A 25947-nucleotide genomic window follows, 5' to 3' on the forward strand; every position below is an offset into this window, starting at 1 on the left:
CCGGTGTGTGTGTAGTGATTTATTTGGTTTACAGCTTCTTACCATTCTTGAAGTGTAATGTGAAACCAGCAGCAGGCTCAGGATTCACAAGTGTTGCGTAATGTTTAATGACACCCCAATTTTCACATACGGTATGTTGCATTCGGGTCCACGTTAAATGGGAACATGCTTGATTTTTATGTTTATCAAGTATATTAGCAGCATCTCCACATTCTCATATACACACACATATGAAATGACTCAGAGGACTACTAATGGACATTATGCACATGTGTGCAACACTAAACAGCCATTAGCATCTGCAGGATAGTCAATATGACAATCATAATCTGAAACAGCATCCATCTAACTTCAGAAGTTATTAAGAGCACAAATCAATAGAGTTCAAGACAAAATTGTTGGCCATATCCAGATGTTAGCTAACTCTCAGTCACATTCAGCTAACAGAAAATAATTAGAAATACAACTGCAACATGTTTGACTATTAAAATACCAGTTCAAAACATAAACTGATAGAATAAATATTTATTACTAGAATTATGCTGTAAGTTTATACAATGACAATCATGCAGAGTATAAAACTTTTGGGAATAAAGTTAAAGATAAAAAAAATACAGGAAGATTAATCAGTGTACAATATCAACTAAAGAAAGGCAACATCCAAGATGATACATACTTACAGACAAAAGAACATCAGTTTTATTAATACATATCTTCAGAGTACACCAGCTGGAGTATTTTCATTTATATTCTACCTCCTTTTGCCTTCAGCACTGCCCTAATTCTCTGTGGCATGAATTCAATAAAGTTCTGGAAACATTTCTGTGAGATTTTGGTTCATGTTGAAATGATGGTTTACATTTTCAATAAATAAGAGATTACTGGTTTGATCGCAGGAGAAAACAAAAAATCTACCAAATCAAATATGTAGAATTACCTGCTGTGGTGGCCTTTTTACAAGCTGCTGAGTAGTACTGGCATGATAGCATCACGCAGATCCTGCAGATTTGTTCTCCTGTTCCAACACATCCCAAACGCGCTCTATTAGATTGAGATCTGGTGACTGTGGACGCCATTTGAGTGCAGTGAATTCACTGTCATGTTTGAGAAGGAGACAAGGAGAGTCATGCTACTGAAAGCAACCATCAGAAGAGAGGTGCATGGACATGATTAGCAACAATACTTAAGACTGCTGCATTTCAGCAATACTGAGTTGGTACAAAAGGGCCCCAAGTGTGCCTATAATTACCATTACAGCATCACAAGAATCGGAATCTTTTTTATAGTTGTTGTGCAATGGAACATTAAAGACTTTTCTTTTTCTGACTATTGTTAGTCAATCTTAGATGTGGTTATGTGTAAAAATCCTAGTAGATAATCAGTTTCTGAAATCATACTCAGTTGACTCCATCTGGCACCAACAACCAGTCACCCAAATCACTTCTCCATTCTGATGCTCAGTTCATAATGGGTGATGAATGTGTGTGTAGCTGATAAAGTTCAAATGGGCATTGCATATCACAGCTTTTCCTCGACAACTGCTACTCATTCACATGTGCAGAGGTTTTGATGAGAACACTTTGGAATAAAACAGGTGACTAAAAAGTGTTCTTAAATACAAAATACTTGACTGAAGCTTAACAACAGAAACAGACAGGAAAAATCTGCAAAGGTATCAGCCTATACAAATGGACATGATATAGCATGATTTGTTTAAGTTAATAGTATTGGTTACACATATACATGGTTTAAATATCTGTTTGTTTAATTTAATTTATGTAACAAAAGTTAGCCAAAATATTTAGCAAATTAAGGATTAAGGCTTAATTGTTGGAGAAATGAGGATTTTCAGGTATTTGTAACAGAACCCTTCAAACTGAAATGCGTCAGTCTGCGTCAAACTGAATTCTTGTTCTCATTGGTTAAGAAGTCACGTGACAGCTGCCGTTTGACGGCATTGAGACTGCGCAATACCATCATGGGGAGTTTACGTCAGGCGAGCTGATGTTCGCGTCAGTTTTGTTTTAAATATTTAGTGAATTTCTGGTTTTCTATGTATCACATTCAGCCGCTGTAGAAGCCCCTGACCTTGGAAGCTATGCGGCGAAGTAAGGCTGAAGTGGACCGTTACGTTTCCTCTGTGCAGAGTTCCTCTCCCTCACTCAAAGAGGTAAGTTAAGCCCGCCGAGGCTAACGTTAGCATGCTGCTGCCATCATGTCAGATCAGCCGGTATGAGGTACGACCTGTTCACATGTTCAATGAGCACTCGTTGCTTTTTTGATTATGATGACGGTATTTCGGTTGACTCATATATCGTTCTCTGTATAACCCCCGTCCCCCGGATAGTCTTAAAGACTATAGCTAACCGGCCGGCGTGATGACGCCCCGTCGTGTCCTCCCCTTTATACTCGGGAAAATGCGCGGCATGGGATCCCTTGAACAGCGCCAGCTAATCAGCTATGCTAGTTAGCCACGACAGCGAGACAAAGCTAGTTGGATAGGGTGTGCAAGTTTCATTTCTCTGGAAAAGCGAGGTTTCGGTTCAGACAACAATTAAAAATGCTCGTTGCTTCATTGTATCAGGAGCAGCAAGCCCAACTTTGTTCAAAAACTGGTGGTTTTAGCATAATTGCAAACAGACTTGTCTGTTAATCAGGCACAGTTCCAACGTTTCTTGATTTGTTTTCGTTCTTTTTAAGTATTGTTTATTCGTTTATTTATTTGGATCGGATGTGACGGGGGAAACTGCTGCACCCACAGAAAATCAGAATATTTAATGAGAAATAAATGCAGTGTAAGAAAACATTGAATGCATCAGAATTCGGGCTTATCAACAGTCTGAAAGTGGCTTAACTAATAGTGATTAGTTCGAAAGTGTACTGAAATGACAAAGAATACAGAAATATATGCTAGTGTTATTATGAGATCTTGATCATTTGTTTTGTAGATATCTTTTTAATGTTGCAGCTGAAAATGTTGGTTTAATTGCTTATACATATCTACACCTACACCATGGCAGCATAATATGCTAGTCGATCAGTCAATTACTTGAGTAAATGTGGTGCTATGTGGTCAGTGGTCCTAACCATGCTCTCAAGTTGCTTTACCTAGTCAGGGTTTTGTTTTTGCGTAATTCCAACGATATTTTGGTCTTACATCAAAGTAAAGTCATCAGGATTGTGTTTTTTTTTTTTTTTTTATTGATGTAGTGTGTGTGGTTTAATGTACTCAAGCTTAGAATACACTTTGTGTGCTTAAGATCAAAAGTAATTTAAAAAAATGCACGGACCTCTAGAATAGAATAAACCTTTATTATCCCACGAATGACAAATTTGGGTGTTACAGCTCCTAGAGCAAGGGGAATATAAAGTATAAAAGGAAGACAGTGGTCCTATATACATAAGCAACTGAAGTTCGTGTATATACAGGTAACAATGTATAGAAAAAGTAAAAAGTTAGGCCACCCGTTGTGCTTACATGCATAGTCACCCTCCCAGAGGCTTGTTTTCAGTCAGGAGAAACCTTGGTATTGTAAGATTAACAGTCTAGCCCAATGGTATTTGTAGAGTTGCACCAGTAAAGCCAAAAATGTAGTTTTGTTTGACAATAGATTCGCACTACTACACATACTTGTGCATTTTGTTGTGTACAGTAGTGTGTGTAGTCTGGAGACATTTGCCTGAAGAATTAAATCACAAGATTGGGTGTCATGCTGTTCAGAGCTTAAACCTGTATTCTTATCAGCAAACTGCATTCCTAAACAAACATACAGAAATTAAATGTTTTTGTGATTTGTAAGTAAAATGTAATTATGAAGGACTTTTTAAGACGGGAATCTATTTTTAAAAAGTGCGTTACAGGGAATTTAAAAATACATCAGACAAAAACAACGTATTGCACAAGAGCATTACCCAATTGCCTGTCTAAATAGATGAATTTTCAGCTTTTTATTTTTTATTATAAAGAAGCATCATAGTGCGTAGAGGGAGAGGTAAACTGTTCCACAGTTTTGACGCTAAGGTTTGGATTGCGTGATCCCTCTTTGTTTTGAAATGGGTCTGTGGAATAGCCAGAAGAGCACTATCTACTATCAACTTATTCTACGTTGTTCACCTGACACTGAAAAAGTCAGTGATAATAGTTGTAGTGTGGTGGGTAGGAGAAGCTAGCAGTAAATCTGACAATGGGTAATGCTGTAATCACGATGGCTAAGATGTTACTAACTTTAGCCCCTGGGAGGAATAATTTCCCAAAACTACATTTTAGTTAATTCCTCAGGATAAAAGATGTTTTGGTTTGTTTTTTTTTTTTGTTTTTTTTTCCCTTTTGTGGGGGTGGGGTGTGTAAATACCACAAAGCTGATCACTTGATCAAAACTAGATAATGAACAAAAATATCTTTCACTATTCTGATGTATTCCCACTTCACAAACTACTTGAACCATCTATAAAAAATTATGGATGGGCATGATTTAACTAGGCATTGGCAGCTCCATCTGCAGGATTTTTTTTTTTTTTTTTTTTTGTATGGCTAAAAATGGGCCTTTGAGTTTGGGTATAGTTACTAAGCAGGTACTGAGTACTGGTGAGTATTTAAATCCCAGTAAGCCAGATAACTCTTCAGGACATGTGTAATTGCATCTTCTCACTATCATAACAAGATGAATCCATTTCCTCATCCTGGTCCACATATTTTTTTTTCTCTCCACAGAAGCCAGTCAAAGGGTTTTTATTTGCTAAATTGTACTTTGAAGCAAAGGAATATGATCTTGCAAAAAGGTAAGCATGTGAGCCTCTCCATTGTTTTGACCCAATGCTTGTGTGTCGCTATATTGTTTGTAATTCCTGTCTTTCATGCTTTTCCTAGGCATGTGTCAGACTATCTCAAGGTCCAGGAGAGGGATCCTAAAGCACACAAGTTCCTTGGACAGCTCTACGAGAGAGAGGGAGACATCAACAAAGCAGTTGGATGTTACAAGGTAAAAAGAACATCTTAGTGGAAGCATTTCTCCCTTTAAAAGTGTGTCAGAATGTGGTTTAAGAAATCATAAGATTCAGGTATGAAATGAGGAAATATTGTTTAAATGACAAAATGATGAACAGCTTCCACAAACCCCGTATTTGCTGTCAGTTGCAAGCTTTGATTTTCAGATTCAGCTTCCTTTTGTTTGAGAAATCAGAAAGATGATTGACCTAAAATTCCTCCAATTGTCTATGTACATAAGTGAATATGTGTGTGGGCTTAAAAACTGCTCTGTAAGTGCTGTCGGTGCAACTGCTGATTCATGCTCACACCAATTTAAATGGACCAACCAAACTCGTATATTTACCTGGACACGAAAGGGAAATTACCCACATGCACTTTGAATAAATTTGGTTAGTTGTGATGAATGCATATAAAAAAAAAAAAGTTAAAAATAAGTATCCTCTTTGTTACTATGGGTAATTTCCCACAGCAAACAACAAGGCTTTAGATGTGATTTCTGTCTGCCTTTTGGTGTGTGATTCTTTTCCTTTTTTTTTTTTTTTTTTTTTTTTTTTTTAAATATAAAATGCACTGGGTAGTCTATCAAACTGAATGCTAAATGCTCTTTGTTGTTTTACTTTTTAAAAGATGAATCGCCAAGCTCTCTCTGACATTCAGGAATCAATAATCAGCTTCCCAAAGGCACTGTTAGGGTTTTATTGCTATAGCATCAAATCTAGAAGATGAATGATGACAGAAAATTGAGAAAAATAAACTGTGATTTATTTGCTCTCCCTTCTTGTAGCAGTAACTTTTAAGAACATTAAACTCACCTTGAGGGAGTTTTTTACTGATTCATTTGCACCTGAACACTAAAACTGATGTGTATTTAGTATTTATTTATTTATTGTCATTGTGTGTGTACTGTAATGAAGCTGGTTCTCAGTTAATGAGCTGAAACAAAGTGATTCAGAGTCGGTGCTGAGACTCATCAAAACACTATCAGCTATATAATTGCTGTACATTTCCAATCTTTTTAAATGCACTCAAGCTGTGCTCTGTCCACCTGTGGGAAGTGAAAATGGCCCACTTAAAACAGTTGTTTTTTTTTTTTTTTTAATGCACAGTTGGCTGACTGTAGTGCAACCTGTTTCTTGGACGTAAACGGCTCCAGTTGCTGCTGTAATAAAGAAATTAATAATCAGCACAGTGTGAGAAAGAAGAGGAGGTGATGAGTTTTTAATTCGTAAAGCAGGGAGAGAGAAAAAACTGGCAGAGCTTTTGATGCATATGTTCAGCTTCAGACTAAATGTTTTTCTTCGCTTCTATTGTAGCGGTCGGTGGATTTGAATCCAGCCCAGAAAGACCTGGTGCTGAAGGTTGCAGAGCTGCTTGTCAGTAAGCAGGAGTGTGACAGCAGGGCAGAGTTTTGGGTGGAGAAAGCTGCAAAGCTGCTACCAGGAAACCCGGCAGTTTTCAACCTTAAGGTGAAGCTCCTCCTTTCTTCTTTAGCTCCAGTAACATTCACTAAACATTGCCTTTGTCAGCTGTGAAGTCCTTTGATCCCACTATTTTAGGTTGTTTAACAAACTGTTGTCTAGTTCCCAGCCTGATCCGTCCATCACTTTGCTTAATATTCTTAAATTAAAATGAGTGGGAGTTTTAATGTCATTTAGGTTTACAAAAACAGTCGAAGAAGAGGGTACAACTTAATTAAAAGTAGAAAGAATGCCACACTGAATGTCTTCTGTTCATTGCCACTGCTGCTTTTAGGAGCGCCTGTTGAGTCGTCAGGGTCAGCAGGGTTGGAACCAGTTGTTCGACCTCCTTCAGACCGAGCTGGCAGCGCGGCCGGCTGACGCCCACGTGAACGTGAAGTTGGTTCAGCTGTTCCGTCAGGATGGCCGGCTGGAAGAGGCTGTTAAACACTGCCTGGCTGCTGAGAAAAGAGCCATGCTGTGCAACAGTCTGGACTGGTACACTGAGGTGGTGTGCACACTGCAGGTTAGTATGGACTTTGCACTAGTGTCCTGCTAAATTAAAGTGTACCTGAATAGGCGGGACCAGTATGCTTTAAGTACTTCTATTTTGGGCCTTATACTCATCCTCCCACCTTTATAAGTGCATAAACTTTTCTAAAGAATGGATGACCTGTGTTTCAGGAGTACCTGGCTCAGCTCAGCAATGAGAAGATGAGTCGATGTATTCGGAGAGAGCTGTTGTTGGCCCGCTGCAGCCTGCTGAGAATCACACTATCTGAAAGCAGCGTGCAGCCAAGTGTAGATGCACTTAAAGAGTAAGTTGGGTCCTGGATTGTTCAAGAGAACTGGACTAAAATCTGGGGCCTTTTTTTTGTTTTGTTTTTTAAATTAAGGAGTAATTTACAACCTAATCTCTCCCGTGTATTCTGGTGACCACGTGTCCTTGTAGTAAAGTTTTAAAAAAACAAAGTTATATGGTTAAAAGTTAACATTCAGATTCTTTTCCTCAAACATTACTGATGTCAGAAAACCTTGCCAACCTCATAAAATGTAATTGAATCACATTAAGTTCTGGTCTTTAGTAAAAGTTCAGTCTGTTTAGGTGTAACAGGTTGTTTGCACCTGATCTACAGGTAAGAGAAGCAAATAAGTCTCAAGCTTTGACTATTTACAAGTCAAAAAGGCTAATTGTTGCAGCTGTTTCAACAAAGGCTAACATTGTTGTTGTTAGTTGTGTTTTTAGCATTCCAACTTTTTTGTAAACTGTTCATCTGCATTGTGCTTGTAGGTTTGACCAAGCTATGCAGGAAGTGAGCAGCGTTGCAGGCCGCAGTGCAGACGAGCTCCTTGAGGTGTTTGTGGAGATGAGAGGGCACCTCTACCTGCATGCAGGCACGCTGCTGCTTAAGCTGGCTCAGGATCGCCAACAAACCTGGAGGGCTGTTCGTGACCTGGCTGCACTGTGCTACTTACTGGCATATCAGGTAGTGAGACACCAAATGAGCAGATTCATTTACTTATGTTGTTGTTACTTTAAATATATTCCAGTCGTTGTACCATTGTGCAACTGTGCTGTCCCTTTTACCTTTTTTTTTGCCTGACTTGCAAAGGGTAAAGGACTTAACAGTTCTATAAACTTGTTCAGGACCTAGTCGTGGTCTTTCAGTGAACGCTTTGCAGTTTTGTTTTTGTTTGTTTTAATTAAAGTTTGTTTTTCCTCCAGGTCCCCAGACCAAAGACAAAAGTGACCAAAAGAGATCAGACCGCCCCACAGTTTCTGGAGCTGCTGGCGAATGACCGACAGAGCCAGGCCGGCCACATGTTGTTCAATCTGAGTACAGATTCATCTGCCTTGATCAGTGAGGTCTGACCTTGGTTATATGTGATTTCACATGATTCTCACTGAAGTGTTCTTATGTCAACATGAACATCAATCATTCGTGCATCAGTGTTTAATTATTTTTCTCTTGGTAGGTGGTGGAAGCTTTCGGGAACCGGATTGGTCAGGACTCCCTGTTTGACCTCCTGCGGGGTCCGCAGGCCTCTGCTGGATTATCTTTTATCGCCAATGATGACATTCATTCCCTTACTGCCATGGCTCCAGAGCTCTCTCAAATGGCCAAATGGGACACTGGTACGAACCAGTTAGCTACCTGAATACTAAAAAAAACTGTTTTGTTTGTTTGTTTTCCCCTGAAATTAAAGAAGCATTTAGTAGTGAGTAGTATAATAACTTTGCTGCTTTCTCTTTAGGCTCCATCTTGCTCCACAGTGGTCAGTTGCAACATCTGAGCTGGTTGGGACTCCAGTGGAACCTTCTGGACCAAAGACCACCGCTGCGGGAATGGCTACAGCAGCTCTTTCCTCGGCTTACGCTGGAAACCTCTAAACTAGATACCAATGCGCCAGAGTCAATCTGCCTGCTGGACCTAGAGGTAAGGTGGTGCTGCTCCTGCTCTGTGTGTACTGGTCTAACATACTCTGTAAACCTCCTCCTGGCCAAAGCACAGAAAAATGTATGAATAGATAAAAGGTTTTACTTGAGAGAAAATCTGGATCTTGGACTTCTGGAGTTTTTCTGTTGCATTTTGGTTCATTTTCATGAACTTATGTTGGCACTTTATTACAGCAGGCTGTGCAAAAGTCTTAGGAGACAAAATTAAGTAAAATGAAACTTCAACAAGCCAACAGCACTGCTTTTAATTTATAAACACAGTTTTGTTCTGGTATTTCTTTCAGTATTAAAGTTTTTTTTTCTCTTGTGTTTGCTCCATCAAGGTGTTTCTATATGGTGTGGTGTTCTGTAGCCACTGTCAGCTTCAGAGGACGGCAAAGATCAATGCTGGAGTCAATCAGTCACAACAACAGCTCTTTGAGCCTCGTTGCCTCCCTCTTCCTCTCCTCCGCCTCTTGACCACTGACAGACAGAGGGAGTGGTGGGATGCCATCTACAGCCTCATTCACAAGCGAGCAGCGTGAGTTCTAGTGCTGTCGAGAGCCAAATGGAAAAACATCCAGAACTATTGCATAAGCAAAAGGGATATGATTGGTTATGTTGTGTTTACTTAAACTGATTTAAACACTATTTTGAGGATCTCTCCCGATTTGAATCTAGTTTGTTTCAAATTAGTGTTGTCTTGTTCCTGTATGTTTAGCTCTGTGATTTATATAATTGCATAACAACTCTCTATTCTGGTTTTCAAATTGTTTTTTTGATGGATTTAGCCATTTATTTTCCTCAGTATTTTCCCAAAATGGTTCAAATCAGTGGTCACTATCTGTAGTCTGTTTTAAATCTTAGAAAACTGTACTTAACAGGGCTAAACTCATTAAAAATACATTTCTAAAACCTCATTTCATTTCAATAAGCGATATGAACCTATCAAAACAGTACATTAACATTTAACTGCAATTAATTTATAGTCCCATTATTGGCTATGTTCATATATTCAGTGTTTTTGATGTGTGGCCTTTTGCTTTGCAGACCTGGTGTGTCAGGAAAGCTACGAATGATTGTGCAGCATGGGCTGAGCACATTGAGAGCTGGAGAAAAACATGGGCTTCAACCAGCACTGGTCATCCACTGGGCTCAGTGTCTTAGCCAGACGGTACAGAAACACACACAGATGCATACACTGTTTGCTTAAACTCAGTGAGTTGCAGGATGGTAAAGTGATTAAAATTCTAATGTATCTCTTTTTGAATGCTTTTTTATAAAATAAGGCATTTAGAAAGTCCCTTGTACCTTTGTGCCCCTTGTATTGTAGCTTCTAATGGGAAAACCAGCATATTTTGACTGTGCTGCATTAATGTCATCAACTTCCTTTATTTAATACTTACTTTATTAGTAAGTAAGTCCATATGCTTTAAAAAGACAGCAGTCATCTACCGTCACAAGCTGCACTTACAGTTAAAAGCATGTAGGTAACTCAGAGCTCTCTCGGCTTTCACACCTGCTCCTTTCTGTCACTCAGTCTGCAGCTGCTAAACAGAATTAAGTGCAAGATGTCCAAACAGCCACATGTGCCACTTCTTTGGCTGCGTGTCTGCTGGATTTAAAACCACTAAGAAATGAGTTGTGACAAAAGGCTTCTGTGTACCATTCTGCTCCTGTGCCAGACTCAATTTCTGTGTGGTTTTTTTTTTTGTTTGTTTGTTTTTTAATAACCAGGGGGATGGAGTGAACTCCTACTATGACCAGAAGGAGTACATTGGCCGCAGTGTCCACTACTGGAAAGTTGCCCTTCCACTGCTGGAGAAGATCAAAAACAGACGCAGTATACCAGAACCTCTTGACCCTCTCTTTATACACTTTCCCTCCAAAGATATTCAGGTTAATAATGTTCTCATTTCTTTTTGCATCCAAGTAGTTGTCATGTTTAGCCTCAGGTTTAGTCCCTAAAGACCTTGACACTTTCAGCTATACCTGAAAATCAGTCTGAGTTTACCTCTCTGTTTAATGATCTTCCTTTCAGATTTCTTCTGTGAAAAGTTATGAAGAGGAAGCAAGGATAGCATATGCAGTTCTTCTTGACATTGAAGGGAAAACCGAGGAGGCCATTTCTACCTTGGAAAGTATCAATAACATGTCCTCCATATGGCATTTAGCTCAGGTAAGCATAAAAAATATATACCTGGATTTATTGTTCACACCACAAGAAGCACTTGGGTACTATGGTTTTTGTTTGGTTTTGGGGTTTTTTGTTGTTTTTTTTTTGTTTTTTTTTAAAGACACATTTGTGTCCAAGTCTCTCTTAAAAACAAAAAATTAAAAAAACAGATTTTCATATAGTCCACTGTTATGTGGTTTCAGATGTTTCAAGTTAGTGGTTCTAACACTTGTAGAGGTGTTATATTCTAGAGTGTATAGTGATTTATTTTTTATTTATTTATTTATTTTTTGGCAGATATATCAGCGGCTGTCAGAAGAGGCCAGCAATGGTGTTGAGGAGACTCAAGACAGGTGCATCATGTTCTTGAGAAAGTTCAGGGCATACCTGTCAAAGATCTACAGCGCCAATGCAGATGACATTGAAAAGGTAAGTCCCAATTTGGAAGAATCAAAAAACAAAAACTATAAATTTGTACGACTGATGTTTAACTTGTGACACTTTATTTTGTTTTGTTTGTTTGTTTTTTGCTAAAGTAGAAGCAGTGTGAAATTAAAGTCAAAACTTTTTCTTTCCCAGCTGCCTGTCTCTATGGAGGAAGTTGTGGACCTCCTAAATGATGTGAACCAGCAGCTGGGGGAGAACGGGGAGGTCATGGATGAAGAGGATGAGAAGGAAGAGGGGGGCCTAAGAGGACCAGCCCACTCCAGCCCTGCTCATCTTGGCGAAACTAGTGCAACCATATCCCACATTAAGTTCTCCACTCCCTCTCCAAACAAAAGCATTGTTTCTCCTTCAAAAAGACTGGTAGGTCCATGTTGTTATTTATTTAAATGACTCAGTTTTTGTGTTTTTAGTCAAACACAAAAATCAATTACCTTTATAATTCATTCACATCCTTTCTTTAGATTTCTCCCAAAACACAACCTCATTGGGTGGAGGACCAGAAGAGTCTCCTTCAGATGTTGTGTCAGCAAGTAGAAGCCCTTAAGGTCAGAATTCATTTTTAAGATAATATTTTGTAACATTGTCCCTTGTTTTTAAACTGTGATCACTGTTACTTGTTGTGTTACTTTCAGTTTGGATTAAATCAATACATTTCAGATTGAGTTCACATGATGCTCCTGTTTTACAGAATGAGGTTCATGATCTGAGACACAACTCATCAGGCACTACAGTTTCTCCTCATCATAAAATGTATGGCGAGACTTACGGGGCTGAGGGCCTGCAGGAACCATTTACCCCGGTTCAGTCCTATCATGGAGCCCCCCTAACAGGTCAGTATGATACGCGGATCTGAAACATGATTAATTTTATATTTAAACACAAGATTTAATTTACCAAAGCAGTTTAGTGACATAAAACATTTTTGCATGTCTTTTTTCTTTTCTTTCTTTCTTTTTTTAAGTTGCCACCACAGGCCCCTCTGTGTACTACAATCAGTCACAAGCATACAACTCTCAGTATCTCTTGCGCACAGCAGCAAATGTAACCCCCACCAAGGTAATCATCATTTTAATGCTGAACAAGCTTTAATGCTTTAAAAAAAAAAAGGAGTTTGTTACGTTTATTTTTACTCTCTTTACACAGACCCCAATGTATGGCGTAAACCGCATGCCACCTCAGCACAATATGTATGCCTACCAGCAGCCCACGCATACACCTCCACTGCAGACAGCCCCAGCCTGCATCTACCCTCCTCAAGAACAAGTCTTTGGTGCACCTCTACGGTTTGAATCACCAGCCACAAGTCTTCTTTCACCCTATGGTGAAGATTTTTATGGCCAGAGTGTTACCCAACAAACCAGTAACCCTACCTTACCTGAACCTGGCTATTTCACCAAGCCACCTGTAGTCCCAGTTCAACAACCAAAGAACATTGAGGGAAAGCCCATGGACTTTGGAAAGCTCTCCTTCAGCCAGCAGGCACCCACTGAAGTGCCCAGAGTGCCTAGTTTTGGTACAGGTGTAACTGCCCAGTCAACACCCTCGCCTGCTTTTAAATTCAACTCCAATTTTAAATCCAATGATGGTGATTTTACATTCTCAGCTTCTCAAAATAAGCACAGTGAAAGTTTGCTTGGCCTTCTCACATCAGACATTCCCAGTAAAACAGACACCGTTCCAGAGAAACCACAAACTCAGGAGCAGCCCACCACCCAAACGGGCATCTTCACCTTTGGAAACAAAAATGTTACCAGCTTTTCATTTGTTGATTCTGCACAGAGCACAGCTGCTGGAGGCCTGTTTGGGAAGGTGGATCAACCATTTCAATTTGGGGACATGTCCAAGCCAGCGTTTGGAATGTCAAAGCCTACAGCAGAGCAGGAACGGGCAGGGGAGAGTGACAATGATAGTACTCATGCTGAGGAGGATGAAGATGGGCCTCACTTTGAACCTATTGTCCCTCTTCCCGATAAGGTAGATGTGAAAACGGGTGAGGAAGAAGAGGAAGAGATTTTCTGCACCAGGGCAAAATTGTATCGATTTGACACGGAGACAAAAGAGTGGAAGGAACGGGGCATCGGCAATGTTAAAATCTTAAAACACAGCACTAAAGGCAAGGTCCGCCTCTTAATGAGAAGGGAACAGGTCCTTAAGATCTGTGCAAATCACTACATAACACCAGATATGTTGCTGAAACCAAATGCCGGCTCTGATAAATCTTGGGTATGGAATGCTATTGATTATGCAGATGAGGAGCCTAAACCTGAACAGCTGGCCATCCGTTTCAAAACTGTAGATGAGGCAGCACTTTTCAAAGCCAAGTTTGAGGAAGCCCAGAAGATTGTACTCAAATCACTTGACAAGACAAATCAACAGGAGAGGAAAGAAAAAACCGTGAAAGATTCTGAATCGATTGCAGCCCAGTTTGCACTGAAAGAAGGAGAATGGGAATGCTCTGTGTGCTGTGTAAGAAATAAACCCACAGATGTACGGTGTGTATCCTGTCAAAGCCCTAATCCCAACGCCTCTTCAAAGCCAGACATTCAGGCTGCTGGGGAAGTTAAACCTAGTTCTTTTACATTCAAATTTGGCACTGATTCAGCAAAACCAAGTAGTTCTGGCTCCACATTTACTGGATTTGGTGGTTTTGGATCTTCTGAAGCCTCTTCATTCACATTCGGTCTCAGCTCCTCAAAATCTGCAGACACTGGTTCCAGTACATTTGGTGGCTTTGGAGCCCTACTTACCAGCAAACCAGGGCAGTGGGACTGTGAATCATGTTCTATAAAAAATGAGGCCAATGTAGACAGTTGTGTTTCTTGCAAAGCTCTTAAACCCTCGGCTAAAACAGCTGCCGCAGCACAAGCTGCACCAGCTGCTGGTGCACCTGCAGCACAACCCGTTCTGTCCAGTGTTGACTCTGCTGGGGTTGCTGCCAAGTTTAGTAAGAAGCCTGGACAGTGGGATTGTGATGTGTGTGAAGTAAGAAATGAAGCCTCTGCTGGTAAATGTGTATCCTGTGGAAGTCCAAACCCTGCTGCTAAGCCAACAGAGGGGGCTTCATTAGGGTCAAATCTTCCAACAGTGTCGGGACCACAAGCAAAGAAAGATGGACAATGGGATTGCAATGCCTGTCTGGTCAGAAATGATGCATCAGCTGCTGAATGTGTTTCCTGCAAAGCTCCAAATGAGAATGCATCTTTAGCAGCTAGATTTGGTAAGAAGGATGGAGAATGGGACTGCGACACTTGTCTCGTGAGAAACGAAGCCTCTGCTGATAAATGTGTGTCCTGTCAGACCCTAAATCCTAACGCTAAAAGCACAAGCAGCACTAGTTCCTCATCGTCGTCCTCAAAATTTACCTTTGGAACAAAGAGTCCGTCAAGTCAGCCTGTTGGAACTGGATTTACAATACCTTTTGTAAGTGGGGGCACCTTTCAGTTTGGTCAGAGCAAAGATAAAAGCTCACCTGCTTCTTTCAAATTTGAAGCTCCCCAGACTGGATCTAGCACAATCAGTTCGTCAAGCTTCTCTTTTTCAATGCCCATTGGGCCTGGTGGCTTCAAGTTTGGTGTTCAAGACCCTCCAAAAGAATCCCCTTCAAATGATAATCAGACTCAAACTGGGTCAGCCTCCAGTATGCTCAAAAGTATAGCTGACAAGCACAAGGAGAAAGAAACTGTTTCTACACCCTCAGTAGAGCAAACGGAGGAAGAACAAAATCCATTAATATCTGGAAAAGCAAATGCGTTCAGTTTTGCAGACTTGGCTAAATCTGCTGGAGGAAACTTTCAGTTTGGCACGAAAGATCCAGAATTCAAAGGTTTCTCTGGAGCTGGTGAGCAGTTGTTCACATCATTCCAAGCAACCCCCACCAAGACAGAAGCCTCAAATGAACTGGAGGATGATGATATGTATAAAACAGAGGAAAATGATGACATCCAGTTTGAACCAGTGATCCAGATGCCTGAGAAGGTGGACCTGGTAACTGGGGAGGAGGATGAACAGGTTCTTTACTCTCAGCGTGTCAAACTGTTTAGATTTGATGTGGGTACCAGTCAATGGAAAGAGCGTGGTGTGGGAGTTCTCAAATTCCTGAAAAACACTACAAATGGTCGGCTAAGGGTGCTGATGAGAAGAGAACAAGTTCTCAAGGTTTGTGCCAACCACTGGATCACCACCACCATGAACCTTAAACCCCTGGCAGGCTCAGACAAAGCCTGGATTTGGTTGGCCAATGACTTCTCTGATGGAGATGCTAAACTCGAACAGTTAGCTGCCAAGTTTAAAAGCCCTGAGCTTGCTCAGGAGTTTAAGGAAAAGTTTGAAGAGTGTCAGAGACTTCTCTTGGACATCCCTTTACAAACCCCCCACAAGCTGGTTGACACAGGTAGAACAGCACACCTCATTCAGAAGGCAGAGGAAATGAAGTCTGGTTTGAAAGACCTGAAATCATTTTTGACTGACGAGAAAACAAAGATAAAAGACAATGACACACAGGGAGATATTGCAACAGCTGGTGACATTTCAAGCCTTGTAATCAAGCCCCAAGGTGACACCACCGGCCCTACCTTGGAGTGGGACAACTACGACCTCAGAGAAGATGCTTTAGATGACACGGCTGACTCGTCGGTCTATGCCTCCCCTCTTGCCAGCAGCCCCCTGAGAAAGAACCTATTCCGCTTCGGGGAATCCACTGGTGGGTTCAGCTTTAGCTTTCAACCTGGCATCAGCCCCTCAAAGTCTCCTGCTAAGCTCAACCAGAGCAGAGCTTCAGTGGGTACTGATGACGAGCAGGATGTCACCCAGGATGAAGAGCGGGACGGCCAGTACTTTGAACCTGTGGTCCCCTTGCCAGATTTGGTGGAGACTTCTACAGGAGAGGAAAATGAGCAGGTGGTCTTCAGTCACAGAGCCAAACTATATCGCTATGATAAAGAGTCAAAACAGTGGAAGGAGAGAGGAATTGGAGACCTGAAGATCTTGCAGAATTATAACGATAAACGAGCGAGGTTGGTAATGAGAAGGGATCAGGTGCTGAAGATCTGTGCCAACCACTGGATTAGTCCAATCATGAAGCTGGAACCTATGAAGGGTGCAGAGAAGGCCTGGGTCTGGAGTGCTTTGGACTTTGCTGAGGAAGGAGAGGGCAAGCTTGAGCAGCTGGCTGTGAGATTCAAGCTGCAAGAAACCGCAAATACATTCAAACAAGTCTTTGAGGAAGCCAATGTTGCTCAGGGAAAAAAAGAACTCATGACTCCAGCGACATCTAGAGTGGTTCCACCACAAGACAGTGGAACACCAGGATCTGCAAAGACCACTCCAGCTGTATGTGGCAAAGCAGCCATTGCCGTTCTTGAAGAGACGACTAAGGAACGTACTGAGCTTCCTGCAGACACTGGATCAAGTGCATCTGCATCACACAGTCCTGTCAATCCCGGAAAGACTGTGGTGTCTCCCCCAAAGTTTGTTTTTGGCACTGATACCCTTCAGAAGATTTTTGGCACTCCTAAATCTCATTCTGAACCCGAGCAATCTACAGCATCTGGTTTGAAAGCCAACGGCTCTGGTTATACTGCCAAGACTTCACTTCAAGTTCCTGCATTCAAAATCCCAGAGAAAGGTAAGAATAAAAAAGGGGCGTCTGAATTATATTTGCATTACTTTTGAATGATTGTCTCAACGGTTTCAGTTCATTTCATTTTTACCCGATCGTCCTATTTCATCTGCATCTCACTGCTTCATCATTGCCCACACCTTTCATTTTTAACTGGAACACAACGTGTATTTCCTCCGTCGACATGCTCCCCTTTTATATTTGTTTTGCAACATGCACATTTAGTGGAAATTTTAGAGACAAAACATGACTATACTGCACATATTTTACATATCCATAGGGTTAATAACACTGTTATCAAATCAGTCATTGCACAGCTACAGTATTTCACATTTTTCAGTCAATTTTGGCATTTTCTGATTATGACACCAGCCTCACAATTAGTCTCTCTTCACTCAACAACCCACCATCCTTTAGGGCTGGATTTTAGGCTTTTCAAAGATAACCCAATGGCTTTTTGGACCAGCTCATCAACCACCCAATTTGAAACCCCAGGTACTCTAATCACTGCAGTGTGTGTTAACACTTCTCAGCTGTCACGTGACTGGCCCTTACTACTACAAAGAAATAACCTGGATGCACGGAGTGGAGGAAAAAAAAAAAGCAAAACAGTCAAGCTAATGTGTTGCATGCCAAGTGTGTGAAGGTTTCAGTTTTTATTATTCAGTAATTTTAATTGTAGTTCTTTAAGTAGCACTTGTGTCACAAGATTAAATAGTTTTGCACTGAAGTAATGCAAAAAAGCAGAAAATATTTAATCTGATTTCATCTGAATCATCATGGAAATGGTGTTTAAAGCACTGAAATATTTAAGGAAAAAAATTTAACTTGGAATTAAATGTAACAATCTTTTCATATGAGTGTCATTTTCATAGTGTGGCTTGTAGTTTTGTTTATATTAGCTGAAAGTAGATGAAAGATAGAGGTAGCCCCTGTGTCTAAAGGGTGAAGCTGAAATGTAACTGCCTTAAATGTGGTCAATCATTGACCAGGAGGGGGCAACTATTCTGGTTGCGGAAAGAATTTGGATTGCGTAGACCTGAATGGGGAAAATTACAACTACTCCCTTGATCTATGACATCAGTAAGTAATTTCTTGAAGATCTCAGTCGCTAGTTTTTAGCCTCATTGAACATCATGTTTCATATATTCAATCTAGAAATTGGTCTATGTTACCGGGTGTCAAAACAGGAACAGACCAGCAGCTTTCGGTGACCAAGTGTCAGTGAAGTATAGGCACTTGTACAAATTGTGTGAGTTGGTATAAAAGATGGACGGTTTCTTAAAAGCAACTTCAACACAGAACATTACAGATTTCTATTTAGTGGCCACCAGGGGGCGCCCAGTAGTTTCAGAATGATTTGGGGTTGAATAGAAAATCACTTTCCTGATGCCTTTATGGGCTCAGTTGCTAGTATCAGATTATACTAATTACAACATTAAGTCAATTTTGGAGCAGGGTTAACCACAATTAAAGAGCTGTCAACCACAAATTGTTGACCAGTGAGCATTCAGGTTTGCAGCGAGATCAAATCCTTGTTTTGTCACATTCAGCTTTAAAACACCTAGATGATGAAAGTCCTCAGCTCGAGGCTTTAACAAATAAGTGGCATCATGGCTAGATCCACACTTCTCAACTTGGAGAGAAGTGTGGACCTCAACTCGAAGCTTTACAAACTGGTCAGTGACTTCATGGTGGCTACATCCATCTCTTATAGACAATCTGTACAAAAGTGAAACACGTAGGTTCTTTGATTTGACTTGGCAAAAAACAAATGTTCACTTATATTTATATTATTGTTTCATATGAGTCTTCAGTCTGGATTGAAGGTCTTACACTGCGCTTTATTTCATGTCCTGTATATACCAGAGAGGCTGAATTAAAGAGTACAGCGATGCCACAATTGTAGTGTGGGGCAGTTAGACTAGCACCAGAAAGGTCTTCTGAAAGGTGAGCTGAGAGCAAAGGGCGTTGCTTTAGAGAGGAATGTACTGTGCAAACGTCCCATGTGCCATTTTTAGTGCTGGGTCTGTAGCAACAGCATGGAATGTAATTCCTCATCTGGTTTGATTTCTCGCAGTGAAACTCTAATCAGCAAAGGCTAATTAGAGTTAAAGCTCAGGTATTTATCCTGTTTAATGTTACGATACCATGTGTCCAAGAGTAAGTGGTGTAAACGAGACCATGCAGAAATCCTCTGCTTATAAAACATGTCTCACTGTTGTAAATCAAATGCATGATGTTCTGTTTTGCTGTGCATGATTTTGTGTGTGTGTGTGTGTGTGTGTGTGTGTGTGTGTGTGTAATTAACACCTGTGGTTGCAAAGGCTTTTAATTTTTACATTTTGGCCTGTCTTCCAACAGTTCTTTCCCAGCCTGACTTGTTTACTCCTATCATATCCATCTATCATAGGATCCCCTCAGGCAGAGGGAAGCAGTGCTAGGTCTGATGAGGATTCGGAGGTGGAGATTGTGTACGTCAGGGAACCCACAGCTGAGCAGGCAGCTTTAGCTAGGAAGCTCCAGCTGCCCATCACCTTCTTCTGCTACAAGAATGAACCAGGCTACATCAGTGATGACGAAACTGACGGTGAGACCCAAGATATGGAACGAGGGTTTGTTAAAGTGAACATCAGTGGTTGTACATATGACATATGACTCGCTGAAATAAATCTGCTTATTTGTGAATCGTTAACATTCCCAGGAGACGATGTAAGAAAGTGAGAATGCTAAAGTTTTGGACAGAAATGGATACCAGTGTTTAAAATAACAATATAGCACATAGATGCTATATAGACATTTTTTGTTAGCTTTTCAGTTTTTATTCCTTTCTTTTGAACCCCAAAAAATGTATCCAGTGCAAAAATGAATGTGACGCCAAAGGGCTGCTTGCACTGGTAAATGTCACCTTATTTGACAGTTTTGAGAAATAAGGGTGGTATAAGAGATGTACATGACTCTTTTTAATAATTGGTAATTTATTTTGAATATTTGAACTGCTCCCACATATGATGTAATGAGTTATTAGAGCCAGAAGGTAGCAGTAGTGCACGGTATTTCTCTATAAGGATATACATCTGTCCTGACATAAATATCAAAGTGGAACCTTAACCTTAATTAAAACATGTTATTTGGAGTGAATTTTTATTTAAATTTTATTATTTGAAACTGTAATTTCTGCTTTTATAAGACAAACTAGTAACTGTCCCATTCAGAAAGCTAAGAAAGGACTTATTGGACTTTTTGTTTGTTTGTTTGTTTGGGAGGGGGGGGGTTCTCCTTTGACATCAAAGTTCAGTAATGCCTCTTTGGTTTTAAATCTGAGAATACAAAATTGCCTTTAATCTTTAATTCATTATGGGTTGAAGTCTGAACAAACACTATAATTTTCTTTGCAAACATAATTAAAGGAAACATTTGTTTTAAACTTCAGATGAAGACTACGAATCAGCAGTGAAGGCCTTGAATGGAAAGCTCTACCCTGATACTCCTGAGAAGAACACTGCAGCTTGTGGTGATGGTATGTAGTCTAAACCCTGTTACATGTTATTATAACCAACTCATTTTTCAAAAGACAATTGGTTTGGTTTAATTCTGCTACTATGTTAAAGGGTTTTATGTCGATCTGTTATAGCCATACAGCCCAAAATTTGTGTACCTTAATAAATGTTATGTTGATTTTGAGCCTAAACTTGCTGTTTGCTGCATTCAGAGTCAGACTGTCAGGTGGTGTGGGAAAAGAAGCCAACACCAGAGGAGGAGAAAAAAGCCAAAAGCCTCCAGCTTCCACCCACCTTCTTCTGTGGCCTGAGCACCACAGACAGCGACCCGGACCAGGATAAGCCTGAGGACTTTGAGACAGAAGTCCGCAAAGTACATGAAGTCCTGGTAATGGCTCTGAATTTACATAGATAATTCTGATTATACAAGCAGAAAACTCAACTTTTGTTTTTTAAAAAACAAACAAATGTTAACTTTTTAAATTAATTATTTTACTCTGTCAGTAATACTCAGAGGCATCTTAAGATGGGTATTAATTTGGAACATGTTATTAATTTGGAAATGTGTATCAGGTTGCTCAGTTAGACAAATCTAACGAAGCCTCCAGCAGTCCTGCTGTGACCCCTGAAATGCCAGCATCAGGGCCATCATCCAGCAGAGCAGAGGCTGCCGACAGCACATCTACAGCAGACAAACAGACCACAGCAACTCCAAGCAGCAGCTCTCCCATTGACCTCTCAACTAAGAAGAGTGTCGAGCTGGAGTCCAACACTGAGAGTAAACCTGCATCTTTGACTGCTACAACAAGTCGAGGTAAAAAAGTGTGAAAAACGGCATAAGTATTTTCAAATGAAACATAACTCTCCATCTTCAGCCACATACTTTATGGGTTTTCGCTCCAACTTTTAACTTTAATTTGAAATGTTATGAAATTTTTTTTATAAAATGTTAAAATGAGGAGCTAGTTTGGATGATAAATATTGAATACATTTTTGCACAGACAGAATTTCAGCTGAGGGTTTCTTTTATACTCAGAATGTTTCTGGGAAGTTATTAAGATAAGATAAGACTTTATTGATCCCACAACGGGGAAATTTTAGCGTCACCTCAGCTCAGGTACAGATATATGAAGGAAATACAAAAATACAATTAAGTACAATCAATGAAAAAAAGTAAGATAATACACTATATACAATGGTAGCATACACACTATGTGATTATGGATATAGTTGGAAATACGGAGGACATAAACTATATAGCTTGGAAGGTCATGGAAGGTCCATTATACATGAAGTGGTGACCGTGGATATTCAGTGTCCAGTGACTTATGACATCGTGATTGAGGAGTTATAGAGTCTAACTGCTGTTGGGATGAATGATCTGGGAAAGCGCTCCTTCCTGCAGCGAGGGTGTTTCAGTCTCTGACTAAAGGAGCTGCTCAGCCCACTCACATACTCATGCAGTGGGTGATGTGGGTTGTTCATGATGGATGTCAGCTTTACTAACATCAACCACCTCCACAGACTTATTATGAAGTACGGAAGTATTTAATGTCTTTGTTGTTCTGGCTGCAGACCTCTCCACCTTTGGCTTCAATGCATCTGGCTTCTCTTTTGCTGAGTTGGCCAAAAATACAGATGGATTTGCATTCGGATCAAAAGGTTGGCTTTAACATTAAACATTTTCTTCAGTTGTTTATCTGGACTGTTGTTTTGTTTCACTGCTAATTATTTTAATTTTCCCTCTTAAAAAAAAAAAAAAAAAAATTGTAGATGCTAATTTCTCATGGGCAAATGCTGGAGCAACAGTGTTTGGATCTGCAGTGACCTCTCAGCCTAAAACCAATGCTGATGAGGGGGGAAGTGATGAAGAAGAAGCTCCTAAAAATGTGGACATTCACTTTGAGCCCATAGTATCTCTGCCCGAGGTACATAAATGTGCTAAGCCCTAACATTTTAGTACAATTAGTAAACTTGTATTTATTTTCCATAAAATTGTATTTATCACTGTATTTATCACTCAGGTGGAGACAAAGTCTGGAGAGGAGGACGAGGAGATCCTGTTCAAGGAGCGCGCCAAACTGTATCGATGGGACCGGGATATCGGCCAGTGGAAGGAGCGCGGCATCGGTGACATCAAGATCCTCTTCCACCCAACCAAACATTTCTACCGAATCCTGATGAGAAGAGAACAGGTGCTGCGGGTTTGCGCCAACCACAACATCTCAGAGGCGATGGAGCTCAAACCCATGAACGCCTCAGCGAACGCACTGATCTGGACTGCCACTGATTACTCAGGTATACATACAGCATCGATGTGATGTTGTATTGTGCTGCGTTGTGTGATTTGTCTGTAAATACTCACTAATAATCATTCATCTTGGATTTTTAAACCACTTGCATGTGTTTATTTCTTAAGGCAACATGGGGATTATTTTTCACCTGCTCTCTTTCTCCTCGCCCCCTTTTTGATTATCTAGATGGCGAAGGTGTGATTGAGCAGCTGGCGGCCAAGTTCAAAACCCCTGAAATAGCCGAATCCTTCAAAAAGACCTTCTGCGAGTGTCAGAACCGGATGGGCCAAATTGATGGTGATGCTTCGTCTCTGTGCTCGCCACAGATGTCCAGAATTCAGGAGCACTCCAGAGACACTAACCCACAGGTGTTCCTCAAGCTGGCAGCTGATGGCCAACCTCTGGGCACAATCACTATAGAGCTGTTCTCCCATATTGTACCCAAAACTGCAGAGAACTTCAGAGCTCTCTGCACTGGTGAGAAAGGCTTCGGGCTGCGGGACTCCATCTTCCACAGGATCATACCAGATTTCATGTGTCAGGTGAGGAAAGATCAGGGTTTGGACTTTCAAGATCAGATGAATGTAAAACTTGTTTGATTACAACAAAGTGGAATTTACTCTGGGTTGACAGAAATACACCCTGGTTGCTGTTTGTAATTATAGCACAGCTCTGTAGTTTGATGTATGAAGTATTTTATTGATGCCATGACAAATCAGTCCTGTTGTTTAAAAGAAAACTCTCAGGAGAAAATCTCTAGCATCACTAACAAGTGCTCCATTGGTCTTTCAGGGTGGTGACATCACCAAGAATAACGGCACAGGAGGCAAGTCCATTTACGGCGACAAGTTTGAGGATGAGAACTTTGATGTCCGGCACACAGGCCCGGGCATCCTGTCGATGGCAAATCGCGGACGCGACACCAACAACTCGCAGTTCTTCATAACCCTGAAGAAAGCCGAACACCTGGACTTCAAACATGTGGCTTTTGGCTGGGTTCGGGATGGCATGGATGTGGTGCAGCAGATGGGAGAGCTGGGCTCAAAGGCAGGCCCTCCAACAAAGAAGATCATCATCACAGACTGCGGACAGCTGTAGCGTTTTAATGTTAAAATGAAGCTTTACGGCTTGGTTTAGGTTATTAAGTTAAGATCAGCTGAGACTCTGGATGAGAGCAGTGTGTGCAGTACTAACATTCCTGCTAAAACGGAATCTTTAGTCACGAGGCACCGATCACAGGGCTGCTGGTTAAGTTGTTCGTCACAGAAACTTGTCCACAGTAGCCTTGAATTAGATATTCTTTCACTGTCCTGACATATTCACGAAAACAGAAGCGAGTTGGTAAAGGAGTGGAGGCTTTTGGAACAAATGTTGTAAACTTTTGCACTTGCGTCTTTATCATCTGTCAATAAATTCTCATTTGTATTTTGTGTGTATAAATGTACATGGACTATTTTTTTCTTTCTTTTTCTAAATGTTTGTTCCTCCTTTTTGTCTTGCATGTGCTCTGTTTCAATGCAGTTGTTCCCTCCATGAGCTCCACTCTGGTATTTTTTTTTTCTCCCCTTTTTGAACAAGTCTTAAGCCACTGCTCCCCTGCCTTTTCCTCCAAATGCTGCCTCCATGTACTTTTAACTGTTGGGCGCCCACAGGATTTTTTTCTGTTTCAATGGATTCCACAATGCAGGTAATTGGACTTCATATGTGCCCATGCAACCTGAAGTAATCTCACTTTGTTGTGGCTCAATGATAATCTGGTTTGAATTTTACGAAGGGGATCCATTTCATGTATAGTTTGAGAGAAATAAAGGCTGAAATGGTGCCACTTGTACCAAAATATGCTTATTATTAAACAATAAAGTTGCTTTACGAATAATCGATGGTTTTATGGCTTGTCCTTGTTGACTTAATTTTGCTCTGATACAGTTTGCAGGTTCACTCTGGGTATTTTTAGACTTCTATCGACTTTATTTCACCACTTAAAAGATTTTGCATTCAGGTATTTAATGTGACAATGTGGATGAGCATCAAACTATTTGGAAACTGGAAACTTGCACTCTTTCTTTCCATTACCAATGGTATTTTTAATTCAGAGCTTAAAGTAAGATAACCTTAAAGCGAGTAGTTGCATTAAGTTGTCTACAGCAGGGGTGGGCAACTCCAGGCCTCGAGGGTCTGTGTCCCTTCAGGTTTTAGATGTCATTGAACCAACGCAGCTGATTTAAATGGCTAAATTAGCTCCTCACCATGTCCTGAAGTTCTCCAGAGGCCTGGTAACGAACTAATGTGATTCAGGTGTGTTGACCCAAGGTGAGATCTAAAACCTGCAGGACTCGGGGCCTGGAATTGTCTACAGCCTGTATATAAAAGATCCACTCTAGACTCAATGGTTGAGTGTTGAGTTAAGCCATAAAGCTATTCAGATAATTGCAGCATTAAAAAGAAGTTTGGGCATTTTTGTAATCTGTCATGCACAAAACATAAAGCCCCAGTGACACAGGCCTAGAGACAAGCAACCCCCCTGAAAACTATGGTTGTAGTTTGCTGCCAATTGCTAGTTAAAACTGGCTGCAACAAATATGGTACTACACCAAAAACCTCCTTGTAATTCCTCAGGTTGGTGTCTTTCATGCAAGCTACACCAGGAACTGCTAACAACCAAAGAAATCTAAAGGCTTTTGCTGCAGCACCCCTTAATTTTCCCCAGGAACAACTTGTAAACTGGTCAGGGAACACACATCTTTCCCCAGCAACTAATGACTCCTGGGGGCGATTGCCGACTGATATCTTATTCAATGATTGTGTAAAGATGATTCTTGAAATGAGAATTTGTGCACCATGGAGGTTGTGACATGGGGAACAATCTCAAAGAAAGGGCCTCAGAAGATCATACAACAGATTCTACAAGCTGCTCCTTTTGTGCTGTGATGATCCAGAATTTCCTAGTTCAGAATAGCTGTAGTACCACGTCTGACCACTGCACCCACAAGTGGCAGCAGAACCCGGAGCAGGAGCCGACCCACAGTGACGTC

At 40.7% G+C, this 25947-nt stretch overlaps 1 protein-coding gene across 3 annotated transcripts; it reads left to right on the top strand.

The window, feature by feature from the left end:
- Positions 1-1949: 1949 nt before the first annotated feature.
- On the top strand, positions 1950-24793 carry ranbp2 (RAN binding protein 2). 3 transcript variants are annotated; one of them, XM_085434354.1, is made up of 30 exons: positions 1950-2170; positions 4712-4779; positions 4868-4979; positions 6301-6453; positions 6740-6970; positions 7129-7262; positions 7736-7931; positions 8171-8311; positions 8422-8581; positions 8701-8882; positions 9226-9422; positions 9932-10055; positions 10619-10780; positions 10923-11060; positions 11355-11486; positions 11637-11864; positions 11966-12049; positions 12193-12334; positions 12466-12560; positions 12648-17127; positions 17539-17616; positions 19535-19711; positions 20555-20641; positions 20834-21009; positions 21195-21435; positions 22197-22283; positions 22395-22549; positions 22646-22919; positions 23102-23457; positions 23708-24793. In XM_085434354.1, exons 1-30 carry the CDS (start codon positions 2099-2101, stop codon positions 24011-24013), a joined length of 9168 nt encoding a protein of 3055 aa, XP_085290480.1. In that variant the 5' UTR covers positions 1950-2098; the 3' UTR covers positions 24014-24793. The 3 variants fall into 3 exon arrangements, with proteins under 3 accessions (XP_085290480.1, XP_085290482.1, XP_085290481.1); XM_085434355.1 differs by lacking the exon at positions 1950-2170 and adding an exon at positions 2181-2237; XM_085434356.1 differs by lacking the exon at positions 17539-17616.
- Positions 24794-25947: the final 1154 nt, after the last annotated feature.

This window comes from Copadichromis virginalis, linkage group LG16 (genome assembly GCF_057382275.1).
Source record: "Copadichromis virginalis isolate Kocher_CV1m ecotype Utaka linkage group LG16, C_Virginalis_male_GT1.1, whole genome shotgun sequence".
Taxonomy (NCBI): Eukaryota; Metazoa; Chordata; class Actinopteri; order Cichliformes; family Cichlidae; genus Copadichromis; species Copadichromis virginalis.

What these genes read in the sequence shown, in the direction of transcription:
- ranbp2 (XM_085434354.1), top strand. Translation starts at nt 2,099, where the DNA reads ATGCGGCGAAGTAAGGCTGAAGTGGACCGTTACGTTTCCTCTGTGCAG. An exon ending in ATTCAAAATCCCAGAGAAAG is followed by an intron (nt 17,128 to 17,538) that starts GTAAGAATAAAA and finishes ACCATCCTTTAG; the next exon opens with GGCTGGATTTTAGGCTTTTC. An exon ending in ATTTGCATTCGGATCAAAAG is followed by an intron (nt 22,284 to 22,394) that starts GTTGGCTTTAAC and finishes AAAAAATTGTAG; the next exon opens with ATGCTAATTTCTCATGGGCA.